An 18,632-nucleotide genomic window follows, 5' to 3' on the forward strand; every position below is an offset into this window, starting at 1 on the left:
CTTGGATATAAACAATGGTGGCCTGAATCGATAAGCTTATGATACCATGATAAAATTAGAATTTAGCCTAACTCATCTTTACAAAACCAACTTATAGGGTGAAAGGTGTCACTCTATAGAAACCCTTCAAGGACATTATCTTTAACCAATGTGGAACTTGGATTTTTTCCAATATTATGTATACAAAAGTAGAATAAAATTGGTTGATGTCATGTAAGAAAAGTTTAGACCAAACTAGTTGTTGATCAAGTAAAAAAGCCAATGTCTAATCATTATTAAGGAGAACTAGATTTAAAAAAAAAAAAGCTAAATACCCTTTTATGCCTCGTATCTTGTACTCAATTTTTAATTTGGTCCCTTAACTTTTAAAAAGACCATTTTGATCCATCGACTTTTTAAAATGTATCTCATTAGCCATTTCCGTCAATTCTATTAGTCAAAATCATTTTCTAAGTCTTTGTGACACTAACATAGAATGCCACGTGGCTTAGGCCAATTTTGTGACTGATTTAGCAACGGAATAATCCGTCACTAAATTTTTTTTCTAGGTTTTAATTAGTTTTCTTCATCTTCTCCCCAAATCTTAAAATTTCAAATCAGAATTATCATCCAATCATAAGTGAAATGAAAAGAATTTTATACACACTATGAAAAAGCAAAGATATTGAAATTAAAATCCATTTAAATTTTGAGCAAATCTCAATATATGAGATTCAAATTTTCATCAGAGCTCAAAATTCTCATATGACACATAGTTCGGGTACTTGGTAGATTCATATGCATTGGATTCTTCAACAGGGAGATGACTCATATAAACTGCAACTTTTAGAGCTTTCAAAAATAGGAACTTCGCCTTTAAAGGAAGTTTCTAGAACAGAAGAATTTGCATGTGTCGATGTTTTATGAACTTCAGTTTCGCTTGTTTGAACAAATTATTTTGAAACAACATACGCACTCCATTAAAAACATCATAAATCACTAATCTTATTCTCCCACCAACCCAACTACCCATGTGACTCCCAAGAAGATAGCCAAATCTGCAAAAGCCTTGCTTCTCCAAGAATACTCCCCTATAAGTACCAAACAAAGTGTCAGTACCCCCCTAAGGAACCCTTATGTAACTGTACCGCAAGAGTGAATAACTTTGAAAAAGTCCCATCCAGAAGAGACCATGAATAAATCTAATAATGTAATAATAGATCTTAATTTCTTCCTTAAAATCACATGCCACGGTTCCAGAGCCCAATTCATAGAGTTTTAGAGATACCACCTTTGTTCTTTACTGTTGGAAAAATTCTTTTTTAAACATGCCAGCATGAAGATACCCAGAAATCAAAGTGTTCCAAGAAACGACATTTGTTTAAGAAATTTAATCAAATAGATTTTGGACATTATTAAAATAATGTATAGTAACATAAAATTTGATGAGGGGGGGGGGGGTATAAGCATAAATATTGAAACAACTATACCCAAAATGTATAACATAACTGTGAAGTTGTTATGCGGATTTGTGGCAAAGATCGGTGTTATACATTTTTTGAGTTTGAGTTTTTAAAGAAGATAAAGAATGTATTAAAATCTAGAAAACATATTTTAGTGACCAATTTTTCTGTCGCAAAATCGGCCATAAAAGTTGAACTGTACATTTCATTTGCCACATCAGCGAAAATTAAAATGGTCTTTTTAAAAGTTAAGGGACAAAACTAGACTCTGAGTACAAGATAAGGGACTAAAAAGAGTATTTAGCCTTTATAAAATTTGATATTAAGGAGAATTTACTTTAAAAAATCAATTATCTTTGAAAAATCACATTTTTATATGCCTTAAAACACAACATCATTAAGAAAACTTATAACTGAATCACTGATAAAATGACCTATAATGTCAAAATTGTAATCCTAACTTTAATAGTTTATACATAAAAGCTCAAATAGTCTCTTAAAATCCAATAAAGAAACATGTAATTAATATGAAGTTTATCTTATTATAATGTATTCTTGTTGCGGTAGGAAAAATTATGAGATGCGCTCGTACACAATGAAGACGCCACCAAAGCTTATTTTAAAATAAAAAACATTGATAAAACCCTTAAAAAATAAAAATATGGTCTTAGCAACTAAATTTAGGTTTGGGGTTCAATTATGCATAGGGAATATATTAACACCCTACAACATCCGTTTAAAAAAAAAATTACCTCTAATTAATTTTGCAAAAGAATGTTATTAAATTTATTATATAGATTTTCTCCTGATCATTAAACGTAAAGTATAGACAATTTACAAGAAAAAGGGGTGTTATTTTTATTGTGCTTGACAAGATTTGATCCTTGCTTCTACATATATCTCGGTGTGATGGAGAATTCAAAGCTACATAGTTTTTGGTAGAAATATCGTGTGTGTTGGTTGATTTTAAAGAAAAATGTTTTGATCGCATTAGAGCAGAAAAAATTGTTTTTTTATTTGTGATTGTATTTAGGAGGAAGACAGGTGTTAGAATGGGCAAGTCGTATGGCTTATGTTTGAACACTTGAAGATAAAAGGGATGTACATCCAATTATTCTTTTTTAACATATATTTGTTTATGAAAAGATGAAACTAAAAAATATCAAGTTATACCACACGCGTCTTGAAAATTTGACGAGAATTATGTGGCTTAAAGATGAGCTTTGACAATATTTGAGACAAAGGAGAATGCTATGAATTTTTCATCATATTTTAGATCATGACTTTTGTCTTATAATTTGATCATATCTTGAGATTCGTAACTCCGGTTAAGGTGGGACCAACGGAACATGAAAGCTAAGAAAAAAAGATAGTCAGTCCGATGGAAATAAAAACAATTTAAGATTATAGGAGGCCTGAGGGAATTACTCTCGTAATGGCTTATTTAGGGTAGGCCGTAATTCTCTCAAGCATCATCCAAAATTGCAATCAGGTTGGTCTTTGGTCGTGGTATTGACTGCAATGGCTTTTGGTTGGGATCTTGGACGTCGTAAAACTTATTTTATGAGAGCTTTTAAGACCAAGTTAAGCTCACAAACCGAACGAGAGTTTTAATTACGCATAAGTCCCAACCAAACAATGCCTTATCCTCACGAGCCTCATGTTATGAGGGATATGGATCATAGTAACACTCTTACACACCTCACAATCACATGCCTCATGTTTAGGGGGCTAATGGACTAGAACAAAAGTTCTTAAGAATATTACCCTTAAGTCAAATATTTGGGGGAATATGGACTAATATAAGGCTTGAAAACCATGAACGACATTACCATATAACCTCTTAACGTATGTCAAAAGCTCGCCACTCAAGCCCAACATGCTAATGTAAAATATCAACCACCACTTTCTAATGGACATATAACTCGGCGTTGAGGTCGTTAATTCATGACCCGAGTCCAAACACATGGACACCTATAAATCTTAATGTATTTGCCCTAACATGAGGATATGCTCGATCACCCTTTTCATCTTCGTAATAATTATGAGAAGATCTGTTAACAATTGCTACCCAAGATTATTGATGATATTAACCTCCTAAACAAGGTTGGAGAGGACACCCCCACAATTATAAATAAGAGGCCCTACATAAATCTTATTCATTAGATTATAATCCTAAAATACCAAAAACTCTAATCATAACACAACGTTAATAAAACTCCTCTCCCACAACCAAGACTTATCTATATCTTAGTGTTGGAAAATTTCACCCTTATCCGAGTAAGCCAAAAACAAAACAAAAAAGTAAAAGAGGAAGGAAAAAAAAAAGAAAAGTGTCTAGATTTTAATGGGTCTTTAATGATATTTTACTATTATTTATTCTTTACTTTGACTGAATTTTTTTTATTTATAAAAATCACTTTTTAAAAAAAAATGAAATTTTCTTATTTTTATTTTAATTAACTAAAAAAAATCATTTTTCATTTTTTTAATCAAATTTCATTTTTCTTAAAAGAAATTATATATAAACTAATCTAAACACTTTACAAAACCCTAATCTAAACACTTTACAAAACCCATTGGGCCTACAAAGGGTTTTACAATCCATACAAAACCATATTTAAACTCTTCGCTCATTTCTCCTCATTTCCTTTCACTCTCTTCCTCAAACCTTCCTTCCAGAAAGATCACCTTAAACCCTAACAATGGCGATCAAACCTACCAAAGCCGAGAAGAAGCAGAATTACGATGCTAAGCTCTGCCAACTCATCGACGAATTCACCCAAATCCTTGTTGTTAACGCCGACAATGTCGGATCCAACCAGCTCCAGAACATTCGTAGCGGTCTCCGTGGTGACTCCGTGGTTCTCATGGGGAAGAACACCATGATGAAACGTTCCGTTCGTATCCATGCTGAGAAAACCGGAAACAACGCATTTCTCAACCTCATTCCCCTTCTTGTCGTGAGTTATCGTATATCTGTCTCTCAATTTATTGATCCATGCATGAATTTGTATGCATGCATGAATTTCGATTGAATAATGCATGAATTTATTGATCTAATGTGTTGCATGTTCAATCAGGGAAATGTTGGTTTGATTTTCACAAAAGGTGACTTGAAGGAAGTTAGCGAAGAGGTTGCGAAGTACAAGGTGAAGTTAGATTTTCATAATTGTCGTATTTAATGTTGTTTTGAGTGTTATATACAATGTTATTTGTGGTAGCGTTGCTCTGTTTATGTTGTTGCTTTTAGTTTTGCTATTTTGATTGGATGCATGAATGTGAAATCGTCGATATAAAATATTCCGTGATCACTGATTTATTCAATAAGGTTATCTTGTTCGTAAATTTGATTCTTGTTCGTTGTTTTTATTCTCTTGATCTTGGGTGTTTTGGTCTTCTACATTTTGAGCTATCCAGTTGCAATATGTTTGTATTCTTGTTAAGAATTCTGCCGAAAACTTTGTTTGATCTATGGCAATTGCAGCACTGTGGTTGAATGTGCTCATCTGTTCCATTAATTGAATGCTTATTGAATACTGAATTGTCTTATATCTACATAGGTTGGAGCTCCCGCTCGTGTTGGTTTGGTTGCTCCAATTGATGTCGTTGTGCCTCCAGGCAACACAGGGCTCGACCCCTCTCAGACTTCTTTCTTCCAGGTTTGTTTGTAATCTTGTTTTAAAAATTGAGGTTGAGATTTATTGTTGCAGATATCAAACTTATGTTTATTCTCTTTTTTAGGTGCTTAACATTCCAACCAAGATTAACAAGGGTACTGTGGAAATCATTACCCCTGTGGAACTCATTAAGAAGGGAGACAAGGTTGGATCTTCCGAAGCTGCCTTGCTTTCCAAGTTAGGCATAAGGCCCTTTTCCTATGGTCTTGTGGTTCTTCATGTTTATGATAACGGTTCAGTTTTTAGCCCCGAGGTTCTTGACCTCACCGATGATGACCTTGTTGCGAAGTTTGCTGTTGGGGTCTCAATGGTTACTTCACTCTCTTTGGCTATCTCGTACCCAACACTTGCAGCTGCTCCTCATATGTTTCTCAATGCCTACAAGAACGTTCTAGCTGTTGCAGTTGCTACAGAATATTCTTTCCCCGAGGCAGACGAGGTTAAAGAGTACCTAAAGGTATGTGATTTGACATACTAATGATCCTTATACTAAAATAATGATTTTACTTTCCTATATTTCTTATACATTTATTTTTTCAATGCAGGACCCAAGTAAGTTCGCTGTAGCTGCAGTTGCTGCACCAGCTGCTGCTTCCGGTGCTGCCCCTGCTGCCTCCAAGGAGGAGGCAAAGAAGGAAGAGCCGGAAGAAGAATCCGATGAAGAACTAGGTTTCGGTCTGTTTGATGAATAAATACTTCAATTTTGCTATTAGTGGAGTTAAATTTTGCTTTGTTAGTTTAGATGAAATCAATACTTGATTCAGTCTAGGGGGCTAGCTATTTTTTAGTTTTCATATCATATTTCAACTCTACCAAAAATTTGTCTTAATTTTTTATTGTCTAATAACTTACAAACCTTTTATGGTTGTAAATTGTATTTGGAAAGCAAATTGCTGCCATTACTGTTATGAAAATAAAACTAGTGTTAGATGTTTTCAAAATATTTCTTTGGTCTAGTGATGTTATTATTTGAAGTATATGTGAACTCCAAAGATCACCAACTGGCATAATGATGTTATTTGTATGTAGTATGTGAACAAGGTCCTAGGTTCAATATTTAGGCATTCTAAAAAAACAATACTGCGAGAAATCGATTTGGAACAAGACAAACACACCTGCCACTCAATCAACACATTTGAAGTTGTCTAAATGCAATCTTCATCAACATTCTCCTTGTTTTATAGTTGCAACATTTTCTCATCAAGTATTTCTAAAGTAGAGTATGACTATTCTTGAATTGTCTCGAACAATTTTTCCTTGACTGAATTCATAAGTTATTTGATTCAAACCTTAACGTTGTTTATTTTTAAATATTAGAAGTGATAAGTTTTACAATCAAGTTCTCATTTATAAATTGTTTGATTTGATTAAAAAAAATATTTGTTTTGACACTATTAATAAGATCACATAGTAAATTATTTTGCGTGCAAATGTATGTTATGAGACCCAATTTAATACAACAATAAATTTCTATCGTATTGAGTATGATCATTGATCCGTTATATGGATCAAACAAACTATGCTATAATGTTCTGAACTAAATATGATTTGAAGAACAATAACAATAAATTTTTATCGTATTGAGTAGGATCATTGATCCGTTATATGGATCAAACAAACTATGCTATAATGTGTTGAACTAAATATGATTTGAAGAACAATAATGATTGGAGTAAAAGATTATATTAACCTCATATAGGGATAATGTGTGTATCGAAATAGGGGTGCGTAGGATTATATTAACCTCATATAGGAATAATGTGTGTATCAAAATAGGGGTGCGTAGAGCGCGAGTGATCAATTGTTTGCATAATTGTAAACGGGAGAATTGTTGATAAAATGATTAACTTTCTTATTCGAATTATGTATGATTAGATGTGAAATCTTATTTAACTATGATCTTTTACAAAACACGAATTTATAATATAACAATCCCTTAGATGTTGGGAGCCATCAATTGCAAGGTGATTCGCTTCACCAAAGCAACCCTTATATGTTGGAAGTCTTCAATAGCAATGACGAAGGTTTTACGACACATAAATAAGAAAACAGTTTTATAAAACACGAAATTTCATCTCGCAACGCTCCAAATGCTGGGAGTTTTCACTCGCAAAGATATCTGCTCCTTCAAAGCAACCCTCAAGATGTTAGGAGCATTCAATCACTAAGATAAATTTTGTAGAGCGTAAATAGACTAATGGTCGAGATTATTCCTATCGCAACACGAACAATCATTACAATGTCACTCTTCTGCCAATCGAATGAACAATTTATTGTTAAGTCTCATTGTCATCTACATTAATTCTCCCAAAATCCTTATATGGGAGAAAATATTAATTCAAATAAAATTATATATTTATATTCAAAAAATTATTACAACGCAGACACGGAAGATTACATTGAATCACATGTTTACGTTAAAACCATATAAAGGGAACCTAGTATAAGAGGATTAGTCACTCATTCTTAGGAGATTCATGATTTTTACAATCGGAGAGCAAATTTAAAAATTAACAATGATGAAGAACAAACACCTAATGATAGCCCTCAATTTCACCTCTTCTTAGCTAGAAAACACCTTAGGGTTCGTTTGGTTCAACGGAGGGAAGGGGAATGGAGGGGAGGGAATTTAACTAAATATATGCTTGGTTCAAAGAAGGGGAGGGGAGGGGACGGATTTTAACAAGTATGTTTGGTTCACAAGGGAAGGGGAGGAATTTTAAAATCCATTTACCTTTTTATCCTTATAAATATTATTATTTGTACTTAGTAAAAATAATTCTAAAAATCAATAATATTGAGTAAATTTCACCAAATAAAAACTTGTTTATTCATAAACCATAATATAACCGTAAACAACAATACACATTAGTTGAACTATATATCTTCAACGCAAATCAAACTATTATCTGATCTTATGATTCATCTAACCCAATAAAACAATTTCTATAATTAAAAATAAATAAAATAATGGTAGAATATTAAAAAAAATGAATAAATAATATTAGAGTTAAATTTTTTATTTATAACATAAATATATTATATTTGCATATTTTGTATATTATTATTATTTTTTAATTATTAATAGTATAATAAAAAAACCTTATTACTATCGTATATTATAAATAAGAACTGATATAAGTATAAGTATGTTATTATTATAAAAAAATAACATAATATCAAAAAAGGAACATCAACAAAATAAAAAAAACTCAACTGAGAGCAACAACGCACAAATAGCAACCGCACAATAGAAAAAAAATAAACGTGAAATAGTACAGAAAAAATCTAGTCTTTAATAATTCAATAAGGAGAATCTTGGAATAAAAAAATCATTGAGGTTAAAAAATAGGGAAAATAATAAAATTATGATTATTGAATATTTCCTCTCCTCCAAATCCTTCCAATTTGGAGGGGAGCAAAAAGTGAGTCTAGGAGGGATTTTGCTCCCCTCCCCTCCCCTCTCCTTATAAAAAATGAACCAAACACATATTTTTATAAATCTCCCCTCCCCTCCATCTACTCCCAACCAAACGGAGACTCTAAAAAATCGGAACCCTATTGAATGAACACATTTTTTTCTATTTATAAAATTATGAATTCGCGATGTTGCACCATGCACTAGCCGCACAATGATTGATCATTTAAAACACTTCCTTGTCTTTGCATAGTTGGGATTGCAACGTTGTGCTTTGGATGCGCCTCGATTTAAAGTTGAATTTGAAATATAACAAATCATATCTTATTGTTGGAGAAAATCATGGAGAAGATCATATCCAATTGAATCGGTTATTGTGTAATAAATCAAATTAGATATCCAATGTGAAACAATCAGAAGACATTGATATATAAGGAGGATCAGTATAAATTGAGACATGGATTTTGTGTGCAAGGTTTAGAATCTCCGTGCTAGGGTTTGAGACTTTGTAACTCGTATTCCACGCTAAAGCCATAATAAGAGTTAGGGTAGAATCTTTGTGTACACCACTCTATTTTTCAATAACTTGGCATAGTTGTTGGTTTGTCTTAGTTGAGTTGTAATATTCAATGTTCAATAGGGTTGTTATTAAAGTTGATCACTTTGTATTAGTGATTAGAAGAAAGTGAGAGGGTTTCTCATATTTAGGGGGAGACCTAAATAGAAAGTCATTAGGACTAAGAAGAGGAGTTGGACAACAAGAGGTTGTTGTTCATAGAAGACTAAGTGTACTAATTCAAAATAGTGATTTTTCTTTAGTGGACAGAGTGCCCTCTAGATGTAGGTGTTGTTTGCACCGAATTGGATTACCAATATCTGGCATTATTTATTGCTTTTCCATTGACTCTATATTACTTGTTAGACTACTTGTTCCAACATATGTCCCCTCAGAAACATAATTTCAATTGACATCATAGCAGACATCCTGTTGTGTTTGGGTGAGCTTCAAGGAAGATATTTTCTGTTCAAATGGACAAAACTAAATATGGAGATTCAGTCAGCATGTCACATGTTTTGGATGGCACAAATTGTGACTATTGGAAAACTATGATGGTTGATTTCTTAAAATCTATAGGTTATAACACTTGGAAGACAGTGGTTAAAGGTTGGAAACATCTTGTGATCACTTCTCAAGATGGTTCTACAAACTTAAAGCATGAAGCTGATGGGTCCAAAGATGAAGATGATGAAGCTTTTGGAAACTACAAAGCCTTGAATGCCATATTAAATGGTGTTGACAAGAATATGTTCAGACTAATCAACACTTGTACTGAAGCTAAGGAAGCTTGGGAGATACCCAAGACTACTCATGAAGGCACGTCCAATGTTAGGATGTCAATGCCTTATCTCCTCATAATTGAGTTTGAAAATATGAAGATGATGGAAGACGAATCCATATCTGATTTTAACATTAGATTGTGTGATATAGCCAAAACTTCCTTTGCCTTGGGAGGAAAGATGTCATAATAGAAGGTGGTGAGAAAGACTCTTAGATTCCTACCTCGGAAGTTTGACAGGAAGGTAATTTCTATAGAGGAGGCTCAAGACTTAAGCACCATGAAGGTTGAGGAACTCATTGGATCCCTACAAATCTTTGAAGTTTCTATAAACGGGATATAAGAAAAGAAGAAAAAAGGTGTAACTTTTGTATCCAATACTCAAGAGAAGATAGATCAAGGTGATAAGGATATTGAAGGCAATTTTTTCAGATGCTATAGTTTTAGTTGGTAGAAAGTACAACAAAGCTTTGAGAAGGCTGGACAGACAATAAAGGACAAATGGTCAAGATAATGTGTCTGACATCAATCCTCATAATAAGGATAAAGATGAAGAAAATTATATAAAAGGAAAGGGCCTTAAATGTTATGAATGTGATAGATTTGGTCACATAAAGTCTGAATGTCCTACCTTCCTAAAGAAACAAAAAAGAGATTCTCAATCACTTGGTTTGATTCTGATAGTGAAGAAGAAACTGCAAACTCAATGATAGCTTTCACTCGAAAATGTGTGTCAAATGATGAAGAAATGTCTAGAGTAGAACCTAATGTAACATATATGGGATTCTACATACAAAGTGGAAGGAAACATGTTTGAATGAGGAGAATAATAAGAGAACCATATGTTTGTTTCAAAAGGAAAAGGAGATGCTGACTTCAACCATCACAAGCCTGAAATAAGAAGTAGGCTTACTAAACTCCAAAAGTAAAAATATGACTAAGTTCGTGCTTATGTTGAATAATGGTTCAAATATGCTAGATGAAAAAATAGAGGTTGGAAAGATATCAAGATTTTGAATCCAGCATGATCAAGAAAAACACAAACCCCTATGAAAAGCTTGTTCCTCCCGAAAAAAAGACTGAGGTTCTTATGTTGAACCACATGTCCCAACATCGAGGTCAACATGTGTTTCCTCATCACAAAAGTCTCAAGAACATGTCCTGGAGATGTACTTATTGTGGTAGATAATATGGACATATAAGACCTTATTGTTAGAAACTATATGACTATCCTCAATTCTATTGTAAACCAAGACATAAGAGACAAAATGGCAAGAAGGTTCAAGAGAAGAAGGAGTGGAAGTCCAAAGTTGCTTACGCATCCTCAATAGATGATAGTTATGATGGAACTGGAGGAAGAATCAAGGATATAAGCAAATTTCTTAGTCTAGGTGTTCCTTGACCTCATGATGTGCTGGTGGTAGAAGAATTATCTACTAGCTTGACCACCAAGAGTAAACTATGTGATCAAAATCTGAATAATGTAGTACCAACCAAAAGTGTCAAGTAGAGAAGAAAGCTAAGATGTCTTATAAGATATTTCAATAAATCTAATTTTTGTTTTATATTAAGGACGAGAAAGAGTATGTGACAACAAAGACGAAACTATACATAATCATGTGCGTTAGTACCTCCACTAACTTTTATATATTTTTTGATGAACAATATAAATACTAATTACTATATTTTTTTTACTGTATTTATTAGAAGCAAAATTTGAATATTTTATTTATTTAATAATCAGGGTCGGCCCAAGGGTCAAGCTACTCAAGCAAGGCTTTAGGACTTAAAAGTTTGGACTTAAAAAAGGCCTCAAATTTTTTTCATCTAGTTATAAAAATATATAATGACACTTGAGGTACATATGTTATTGTAGTTGAGTTGGTAAAATATAGATCTATTTTTCTTATAGTCTTGAGTTTAACTCTTAGCAACCCCAAAATTAATATTTTAAAAGTCTCACTTTAAAATTTACTTTAGGCCTCTAAATAGGTTCGGCCGACCCTATTAATAATTAGTGTATTTATTAGAAGCAAACTTTGAATATTTTACTTGATCCATTAAACGAAAATTAAGTTTCAAACATACCATTTTAAACATTTTTTTAATATTACTTTTATTTTTGTTTAGTAATGCGATTATAATATAATATTAAATTTTGGTAGAACTTAAGTTCTGGCTTTAAACAGGGCCCCCGCTAGTGGATGGTGGAATTGGTCCTCTTGGATTAGTCGGTCGCAAAGCCGGATACCAAGATTTCTAAAAAAAATAAATAAATAGAATATTACATTAATTTTTCTATAAAACTTGTACCACTAGATAAACATGTTTCATATTTATTATATATTTATTTTTAATTAGAATTTCTTTCATACTATCTAAGATTCTAAAGTGTAATTGATGAGAGTTTTTTCTTTAACATATCATTAAGAATTTAATATAAATTTTTTATTTTAAAAAGTTATCATATTACTTTGTTTAGCTTTCAAAATATTAACCTCATGTCATAGACTAAATGTCAGATATATATCTTAATTTTGTATAAAAGTGAGTTTATATTTTGAATAACTGGATTAAATTTATTTCAGAATCTAGTGATATGTACTCGTGATTTAAAAACTGGATTCAACATTAAATTGGTGAGGATATTGTCATTAGTTTACTGTCGAATTATTGGATCACTAGTTAAATAGCATGACTAAACCGGATTAAATCGGTTGAATAGATCAATCGTTATAACAAAACTATATATGTATAATACCTGCCAAACCGTATGATTCGGTCTCTACAAAATATAAATAACACTTAAATTTTTTAAAAATATCATAGCATAAATAAATTCATAAGTTCATAATTGAAATTCAAAATTTAAATATAGGTATCACACATAACAAAATAGCATAAAATTATAGAGTATAATTACAAACAAAATTTAATCACAACATAATCTAATTGAATAATTTATAACAAAATAATTTAATTGTCTACTAAATTTAATTTTAAGAAAGTAAAAATTATTTCAAGATCTCTTTCTTTAATATCAAAATCATCTAACAACCACATATGTAACATATTTATTTATATTTTTTATTTTTATTTATTTTTATTTTTTATTGAAATAAACAAAACGGCGTCGTTTTAATTTTTTAAAATAAAAATACATTTAAACTGCTGATTTTTTCGATTTTAACCATTTACATTAATTTTGACTGGTTTATACCAGTTCACTAATATATCCGATCTAACAATTGAATCAGATCGATTACCTGACCGTTTTTCAGTTCAACTTGTTTGATCGGCAAATTCAATCCGATTTTTAAAACACTGATACGTACTACAACCCTTTGTCAAAATAATTTTGTTTTCTAATAAATATATATTTTTTGATGAAAAATAGATTTTAAATTAAATAAATGTTGTAAGAGAAATTGATTCATGTACAATAATGACGTGGACCCTAACGTGAGGAACGTTTGGTTTGACGATAAGGGTAATAGAGATGATAAATGTTAGGCTTACATAATGTTACAACTACACCGTATGTATATACGGTTAGACTTGTCTTTCTTATTTTTTAAAGAAATATTATGATTATACTAAAAACCTACATGTTGTATATGCATACAACTACATGCACTTTTGTTTTTTTTTAATAATTTTTTTTCTTTGATTTTTGTGTTAGAGTTAAAATATTTTGAAAATATTAAAGTGTAGATACGGTGTATATACATTTCAGTGTATATATAGCACTCCTCTATTTTTTAAGAGGTGTGCTATGTTTACACCTTTTGCATAAAGCATGTATCATTACACCGTATTATGTATATAATACCAAGATACTATACTTTTGCACAGAAATCAAAAAATTAAATTATTAAAAAAACAAAATTATTAGATATTATGTATAATAGTACGGTGTGGGTGTAAAAACTGGTGTATGAATATCTTTTCCCATTTTTTAATAATTATTTTTCTGCATTGATTTCTGTGTTACAATAAAATAATTTAAAAAAAGGTATGGTTTATATGCGGTGTAAGTGAATTTGGTGTATAGATAGCACACCTCGATAGAGATACACAGCACAACATGTCAGCACATATCAAAATGTGCTTCACTCACTCTCTCAGTGTGACCTTTGAATGAACATTTCAGCGACTCCCACAAGCCACCGTTGTTTCTCTCTCATACTCTTTTAGTTACTTATCATCATTTTCCATTTGTGCTTGTGGCCGACGACTATATTCCTGAAGATCAAATGCTTGATATTCTCTTCTCTTGTAAGGAATTGACATATTTCAAATTTAGCGGATTTAAAATTTTGTCAATTCCACCTAATTTCTGTGGCTTTAAAAAATTGCTACAACTTCACTTATCTTGTGTTGAATTCGAGTCGACTGCATTTGAGAGTTTTATCTCTAGTTGTCCACTTCTCGAAAAGCTCAGCCTTGATGAATGTATTGGTGGTAATCTTGTGATATATTCTCCTTCTCCCAAAGTCTTAAAGCTAGAAATGTGCAATACAAAGTCAATTTGTCTCAAGAAAGCAAATAATCTGATCGATTTTACACTCAATGCGGCATTTGAGGGCAGTGATTTTATCAAAAGTTTGCCAAAAATTAAGAGGTTTTCTCTAAATGGAATTGAAAAGGTTAGAAAACATCACTAATTGTGGTATTTTAATTACTGTTCAGTTGGCTTCACAGTATGATATTTTAAAGACTCTCACTCTTTTATTGTGTATATCTACTATCTACCCAATATTATAAAATTGACCAAACTACCAAATTTAACCTTCTGCCAAAAATACTTTACCCTTGCAAAAGGTTAGTTCAGTAATTAACAAATTGAATATTTTCACTTGCCATGTGTTGTTTGCTCATTCGTCAACTTTTGAAAATTTGTACTTGCTTACACATTTCACCATCATATCCCTTCCCTCACTTCTCTCTCTTTCTCCCGTTTTCTCTCCTCCCTCTTTTTTTCAACAAACCCTAACACCGCCGTCACCCCCTTTCTCCACCATTTCTACTGTCACCACCACTTCTAATGAAAAGACCGTAACCATTTTCTTACTTCTCATCTCACGACCTTCCTAATGTACCGCTTGGAGTTTTGTTTCGAAGAACTTCGCCGTGGACAACCGATGCAAAATGAACACGGTATATTTGTATCATCGTTTGTAATGGCGCACCAAAGCCGAAAATCTGTGTTCTCTTCAATCTCAGTTGATCGCAAGTCACCACGCATGTATGTTGTTGATTCTCTTTCAATTTTTCTTACTGATTTTTCATTTTCCTTTTGTTTTGATTTTGATAAATTTGATTGCAGATATCAGTAAATGAATGTAGATCCATGGAAAGATCCATTTCATTTTCCTTTTTGTTGATGTTTCAAATGTGAAAGATCCATATTTAAGGTTCAAGGTCTGAAAATGTTTGCTTTTGAACAAGGTATGAAAACGTTTGCTTTATGTTGTCAAAGAGTAATAGTTAAGGTTCAAGGTCTGAACTATTTCCTTTTGTTGATGTTTCAATGAAAAAATAAGTTTGTTGTTTTCCATTAAAAATTTCATGTCCTTATGAAATGGTGTTTTGTATGAAGATATTTTATCCTGACTTTTGAAAACAAATATTTGTGTAAGCTACCTCTCCTTTTTGTGTTGAAATTCATATCTTCTTTCGATTTGTATGCAAATGCTTTGATTTACACCGGTTTGAATCATTTTGCATATTTCTTTGTTATTTTTCGGTTTAATATACAGCCTATAACTTATTTTGTATCCATTTGTTCTCTTCATAACTTATTCAGTTTAATGAACATCTGTTGAAGTATAATGTATTGTTGCCTATAGCTGATTCTGTTTTCAGTTTAATATTCAGGTTTTGCACTTCTTTTTTCACAGGAAAATCAATGTTGAAGATCTTTCTTTAACATTCTATTGTACTTGATCAATGTGTGGTTTCCAATTAATATGTAGCTTTATCAAATGTAGTTTTTCACATCTTTTTTCAAAACACAACCAAGTCCCAAAATCAATGTTTTGGCTCCTATCAATATGTAGCTTCATCAAATGCTATATAATATATTTCCTGCTATATTTCAGTACATCATACTTCAGTTCAATTGTAACTATTTTTACATCTCTTCTCTGTGTATTGATATTCTAGGTGCATCTGGTTTTTGTTTCTATGATTGTGGAACTACTGTGTCAGAATTGAAGTTGCAACTTGTCTTTTAAATATTTTTGAATGGAACTTTGATACTATAATGCCTTTTTTGTTATCCTTTCTCTTAACAGCTGTTGTATCATATATTTTTGACAACTAGGCACACTGGAAATCTGAGTTGGACTCAACACATAAGAGCTGCAATGGGAGTAGCAAAGGTAATCCAGTTTTCCTAAGAATATATATTTCCCATGTGAAAACAAAGTGGGCTTATCATTTGGTTAGTGTCTTAACACGATTGGTCTGATCAAGGTATTTAGATAGCTTAAATTTTCACCTTATCTGAGAATATGATCATTGATCCTTTCTAGGAATATAATACTCACTCTTAATTTTTGATAATGATATTTTGTTTTGAGTTTCTGAACTGGACTGTTTTCTCTTATGCAGGGTCGGCTGTTATGCTTATGTATTGTGGTTGGCTATTAGGATTTTTTTTGTTATTTGAGAAACTATCTAATAAAATTTTAATAAAGCAGGTTCCTGGGACATGGCGATGGATGCTGGGCATTGCTGGTTTGCCAGCTGTTATTGAGTTTTTTGTCATGCTTTTCCTGCCTGAGTCTCCAAGGTGGCTTTTCCTGAAGGTGAAAAAAAGCTTCTATTTATATTTATGCATTATGTTTGGGGTATTGATTTCTCATTCCTTGAAAGCTTTCCTCATGCTAAAAGCTATCTTACACCAGTATCTTTATGTACAGAATAGGAAAGAAGAAGCTATTTATGTGTTGTCTAATATCTTTACTTATGAACATCTAGAAGATGAAGTCAATTAATGTTTCTGAAAAAGAACTGCAGAAACGGAAGAACATTAGATACATGGATGTTTTCCAATCAGAAGAAATCAAAAATGCTTTTTTTGTTGGGGCCGAACTTCAGGTTATCGAGCCAACAATAAACTTTCTGTTTTTTATTCCACTTTCAAATGATATATCTCTAGATATTGAATGAATTTGCTTGCATCTTATGTTGTGTAACTTCTCCCATATTCTCATTATTATGCAGGCTTTTCAGCAGTTCACCAATATCAGCATAGTCATGTACTACAATCCCACAATCATTCAAATGGTCGGGTTTAATTCCAATCAGTTAGCTCTTCTTTAATCTCTCATAGTTGCAGGCATGAATGCTGCTGGAACAATTCTTGGCATTTATCTAATTGACCATGCAGGGCGAAGGAAGTTGGCTCTCTCAAGCTTGTCAGGTGCAACTATAGCTCTGGCAATCCTTTCTGCAGGATCTTACCTTCAATCATTTGACTCCTCAAATATGATCTACGGGTGGATAGCAATTATCGAATTAGCACTGCATATTCTTTTTTTCGCTCCAGGAATGGGACCAATGCCATGACCGTGAACTCAAATCTACCCTGAAGAGTTCCGAGGTGTATGTGGATGAATGTCAGCTACTGTTAACTGGATTTGCAGTATGATAATGTCTGAAAGTTTTCTTTCAGTCTCTGATTCCGTTGGTCTTGGTGGGAGTTTCGTGATTCTTGGTGTTATATTGCGTGGTTGCTTTTTTCTTTGTGCTCTTCTTTGTGCCATAGACAAAAGGATTGACATTTGAAGAAGTGTCTCTCATATGGAAGAATTGACCCCTGGGTAAAGATTATAACATACAAACCCTTCTTGAGAGAGGAAGCCAATTCTAAGTGTCTCATTTGTGAGCAGCAATATTATTGGAAGCGAGCGAAGAAACCGATCGTAGTCATTTGAGTTGTTACTAGCTGCCACATAATGAGATGGTGGTGGTTGTGTTTTGTGTGATCATATGTTGTAGATTTGTATCATTACAAAGACATTATTGGTCTGTTAACTATAATGAGAAAATCAAGTAGCCTTGTGAGTTTTGGTCTGTTAACTATGAATACTATGTGTCATTGACTACTTTTTTGATGTGTGTATGATATTTAATGTTTGTATGTTGCATATTGCATGCCTGTTAATTTTACAATCTTAGCAGAACTAGAACAAGTTGACTTAGAGGTAATGTCAACATCTTATATTTTTATTCCATGTCATACATATAAAAATTCTTAGATTGGAGTGTAAAAGAGTTGACATGTATAAACTTTATAAAGAAAACAAAAATTCTATAAGTGATTATTAACATGTTAGTATCCCAAATCGGCCACATTCCTAAAATCAGTTCCTAAGTGATATATTGATAGTTAATTTAATAATCATTTACAATATATTCTACATTCCTAAAATCAGTTCTGAGGTGATACATTGATGTTAATTTAATAATCATTTACAATATATTCTCTTGAGATAAAATAATTAAGAGAATAATCATTTACAATATATTCTCTTGGGATAAAATAATTAAGAGAAGTATAAGTTAAAAAAAATTAAGAGAAACATGATATAAACTTTCACACGGGACACTATCACCACAATACCTATTTTATTTAAGTGACAATGTTTAATTTAATATTTTAATATTTTGAGATGAAATAATTAAGAGAAGTATAAGTTGAAAAAATTAAGAGAAATATGATATAAACTTTCACACAGAACAC

The 18,632-nt window shown here is 32.0% G+C and overlaps 1 protein-coding gene and 2 pseudogenes across 1 annotated transcript; 2 read left to right on the forward strand and 1 right to left on the reverse strand.

Annotated features, from left to right (window-relative positions):
• Nucleotides 1–724: 724 nt before the first annotated feature.
• Nucleotides 725–3,163, reverse strand: LOC131657668 (uncharacterized; annotated as a pseudogene).
• A 917-nt stretch (nt 3,164–4,080) lies between these two features.
• Nucleotides 4,081–6,029, forward strand: LOC131655059 (large ribosomal subunit protein uL10). The gene is made up of 5 exons (XM_058924963.1): nt 4,081–4,405; nt 4,526–4,594; nt 5,006–5,104; nt 5,187–5,579; nt 5,668–6,029. The coding sequence occupies exons 1-5, from the start codon at nt 4,148–4,150 to the stop codon at nt 5,812–5,814; spliced, it is 966 nt and encodes a 321-aa protein (XP_058780946.1). The 5' UTR covers nt 4,081–4,147; the 3' UTR covers nt 5,815–6,029.
• An 8,690-nt stretch (nt 6,030–14,719) lies between these two features.
• LOC131660539 (inositol transporter 1-like) lies at nt 14,720–17,968 on the forward strand (annotated as a pseudogene).
• Nucleotides 17,969–18,632: the final 664 nt, after the last annotated feature.

This window comes from Vicia villosa, linkage group LG3, assembly GCF_029867415.1.
Source record: "Vicia villosa cultivar HV-30 ecotype Madison, WI linkage group LG3, Vvil1.0, whole genome shotgun sequence".
Lineage (NCBI taxonomy): Eukaryota > Viridiplantae > Streptophyta > Magnoliopsida > Fabales > Fabaceae > Vicia > Vicia villosa.

Excerpts from the sequence above, each read along its gene's own strand:
- LOC131655059 (XM_058924963.1), top strand. The coding sequence starts at position 4,148 with ATGGCGATCAAACCTACCAAAGCCGAGAAGAAGCAGAATTACGATGCT. Across the intron at positions 4,406-4,525 it reads ACCTCATTCCCCTTCTTGTC|GGAAATGTTGGTTTGATTTT; the intron begins GTGAGTTATCGT and ends ATGTTCAATCAG. Across the intron at positions 5,105-5,186 it reads CTCAGACTTCTTTCTTCCAG|GTGCTTAACATTCCAACCAA; the intron begins GTTTGTTTGTAA and ends TCTCTTTTTTAG.